This window comes from Quercus robur, chromosome 2 (genome assembly GCF_932294415.1).
Source record: "Quercus robur chromosome 2, dhQueRobu3.1, whole genome shotgun sequence".
Classification (NCBI taxonomy): Eukaryota; Viridiplantae; Streptophyta; class Magnoliopsida; order Fagales; family Fagaceae; genus Quercus; species Quercus robur.
The window spans coordinates 66,714,598-66,717,813 of NC_065535.1; the positions used below are offsets into that span (position 1 = coordinate 66,714,598).

Below are 3,216 nucleotides of genomic sequence, written 5' to 3' on the forward strand. Positions count from 1 at the left end.
TTGGAAAACAACCATCAAGATCCCTATTGGAAATTAACATCCACACATCACAACTTTCTAATTGCTTGGAAGACCCTGAATGAAGCTAAAAATTAAAATACTAATGTTGCAAGATACCTAATGAAGCCATGAGTAGAATTTTCTACTTTTAGTATTTCAAGCAATACAAAACTTCATATTCCCCCAAAAAATTTACCTGAACCCAAAATGTGTCATCATATGTTTGGCATAGAAATGCCTCAAAGGGGAAGAAAAAAAAGCTGGTTATCATTCGTTGTATAGTTTTTTGTCTTCACAATCTAATTATAAATTAACTAAGAATATGTTAAGAGCTTTATGCCTCAACCAGTTAGCTTCTTCTGATGTGGTTCAAAATTTCAAATCTTTTATCTCCTAATTATTGAATTATTAAAAATAAAAAAATAAAAAAGATAAGAAAATTGAATAAAGAAAAAAGATAATTGGTTTTTATTTTATATTTTATTATTATAATGCAAATTAAGAGAAATAGTGAGTTGAGCCAATTCCAAACATTTAATTGGGCCCATTATAAAGTCTTATGGATTGCTTCTGCATTAAGACGAGCTTGGACCAACACACACTGGTAAACCACCAGTACTTTTAAAAGCCCATTGGAGCCCTAGCTGAGGTGAAGAGCATATTGGTAAATCAATGTCTTTCTTTTCCAAAACCAAATATAGGAATTTGGAAGGAAGACTCTATTAAGCTTTTCTCTCTCTCGGAGGCGCCTCTGCTCAGCTCTCTCTCTCTCTCTCTCTCTACTTCTATACCTACGGTAAGAACAACAAACCCAACAAAACAAAATCCTCAAACTTCGACGATGCGTTTAAGGATTTCTGTTTCAAACTTTCAATATTTCGATATTCGATCTGTTTGTTTCATTATATATATATATATATATATATATATATATCTGTGTGTGTCGTATGGTTTTGTTTCATTTTGGCTTTTGTGCTCGCTTCTTGTTTCTGGGTTTTTGGTTTTAGATTTTTAGTTAATAATATGTGCGTGCCTGTTTGAATTTTTCAATCTAAAAATGGATTGGTGATCAGTGGGGGTTAGAGCACAACTGATTTAGGCAAATGGGTTTTTTTTTTTTTTCTGAAGCATACATAATAGAAACATTTGCTTCCATTTATTCTTTGAGTTTGTATGTTCTGTTAGCAACTAGATGTGTGTTATATAATTGGTTTTGCATCGTTCTGGGTACGGTTGTTAAATTGGATGATTTCATGATTCTGGGTTTGCCATATGATGTAAAGCTAGTGGCTTTTGTAACAATTCTGAGATTTCGAGTTTTGCTATATGATGTATATGATTGGCCACAAGACTAGGTTATAGTTGATTTGTTCTTAATGGCTAAAACTTCTTTGAACTGTGGTTTTATTTTCATTTTTGGGTAGATATATGTAAGATGAAGGATTCATTGGTTAAAGGTAATGTGGTTGTGATATTTTACATTGACATGAATACTCGTCATTTCTTTTCTTTTTATTTTTTCCCCCAAAAAAAATATAGGGCCAGGGCAAAAAGTATATGGAATGTTTCATACTTGATTCAGAAATCCTTTTTTCCTTTTTTGTGTGTATGTCTCTACTTCTTTTTGCATATTTGCTTTGTGTGCCACAGCCTTGTTTTAGTCATTGACATGGTTATTAAAATATGTAGCGGCAGCAATGGTGCGAGTGAGTGTTTTGAATGATGCTCTTAAGAGCATGTACAATGCGGAGAAACGGGGGAAGCGCCAGGTCATGATCAGGCCATCCTCAAAAGTCATCATTAAATTTCTCCTGGTTATGCAGAAGCATGGTATACTATCATAAGTTACCTTCATTTTTTTTTTTTTTTTTGTTTACTCATAGACATTTTAAGTTCTCTTTTAATATATTTGGTGTTACTCTATAGGTTACATTGGAGAGTTTGAGTATGTTGATGACCACAGGGCTGGCAAAATTGTTGTCGAACTGAATGGGAGGCTCAACAAATGTGGGGTCATTAGTCCTCGTTTTGATGTGGGTGTCAAAGAGATTGAAGGTTGGACTGCAAGGCTGCTCCCCTCAAGACAGGTTAGCACCACATGCTTCTTGTAAAGTCATTTTCAGGAAATTTGCTGTTTCTTTATTACTGCAAGCCTTCAAGCCAGATGTCTCCTGATATGTTTTTTACCTTAATATGATTATGCCATTTCCTTTTTCATTAAATGTTTGGTTTAGGGTGAATTTAATCTTCAGATGATTGGCTGATACTGACGATTAAATTTATGAAGAATGTTAAATGTAAATTAATGGCCTCATTTGACTAATTTGTTAAGGATGGCCAAATCTGTTGAGGATCCATAACCGATCCCAAAAAAATTGGGATAGGTTAAGGAGATCAAATCTGTTATTGTTGTTGTTATCAGCTGTTTATGTCTTTTTCTCTCCTTGCCCCTTTTTGCTTTTCTTTGCTATGCTTTTAATATGCCCTGTGTATTAGGATGGCACTTTATCTTGCTCGTTTTTATTGAACCTCTATGACTTAAATATATATTTTTTAAAATGGACTTTGATCTGCATTACATCTCTTTAATTTTATTCGGTTATACAGATTGCCATTTTTTTTTTCCTGAGTGATATATTTCTGAAAACTGCAGTTTGGATATATTGTGTTGACAACTTCTGCTGGTATCATGGATCACGAAGAGGCTAGGAGAAAGAATGTTGGTGGTAAAGTGCTTGGATTTTTTTACTAGGCTTAATTTCAAGACTGATCTCTAAGTTTCTGCTTGAGAGGAATTTTTGGGTGTATTTCCAACTCGGTTAATATAGAATGGTTCTATGTTTCATATGATGTGTGTGTGAGTGGCAATTTGTGTACCCACATTTTATGAAGACTGTAATGTTGCCTTTCATTTGCTCTCAGTCTCTCACCGTTAAAGAGACTACATATTTGATTATCGTTCAGTCGGGTTATATCATATATGAATCACAATTTACTGCAATTTTTAAGGCCAAATCACTGAAGTATCCACTTGGCCTGGTCATTGTATGAAACTATGAATTATGTCATCGTTTTCCTCTATGTGAGTGATGGGCAAGCTACAGAATTCAAACTGAACTAAAATGATAAATCAGTTTATTTTTTAAGTAATCTTATTTATCAAGTTTGTCTAAAATCAAATCAGAACCAATTTTAGTTCATACATGTGAAAATTTC

The 3,216-nt window shown here is 33.6% G+C and overlaps 1 protein-coding gene across 1 annotated transcript; it reads left to right on the forward strand.

The window, feature by feature from the left end:
• Positions 1–638: 638 nt before the first annotated feature.
• On the forward strand, positions 639–3,001 carry LOC126714595 (40S ribosomal protein S15a-1). Its single transcript, XM_050414807.1, has 4 exons — positions 639–796; positions 1,690–1,830; positions 1,927–2,087; positions 2,654–3,001. The coding sequence occupies exons 2-4, from the start codon at positions 1,698–1,700 to the stop codon at positions 2,750–2,752; spliced, it is 393 nt and encodes a 130-aa protein (XP_050270764.1). The 5' UTR covers positions 639–796; positions 1,690–1,697; the 3' UTR covers positions 2,753–3,001.
• Positions 3,002–3,216: the final 215 nt, after the last annotated feature.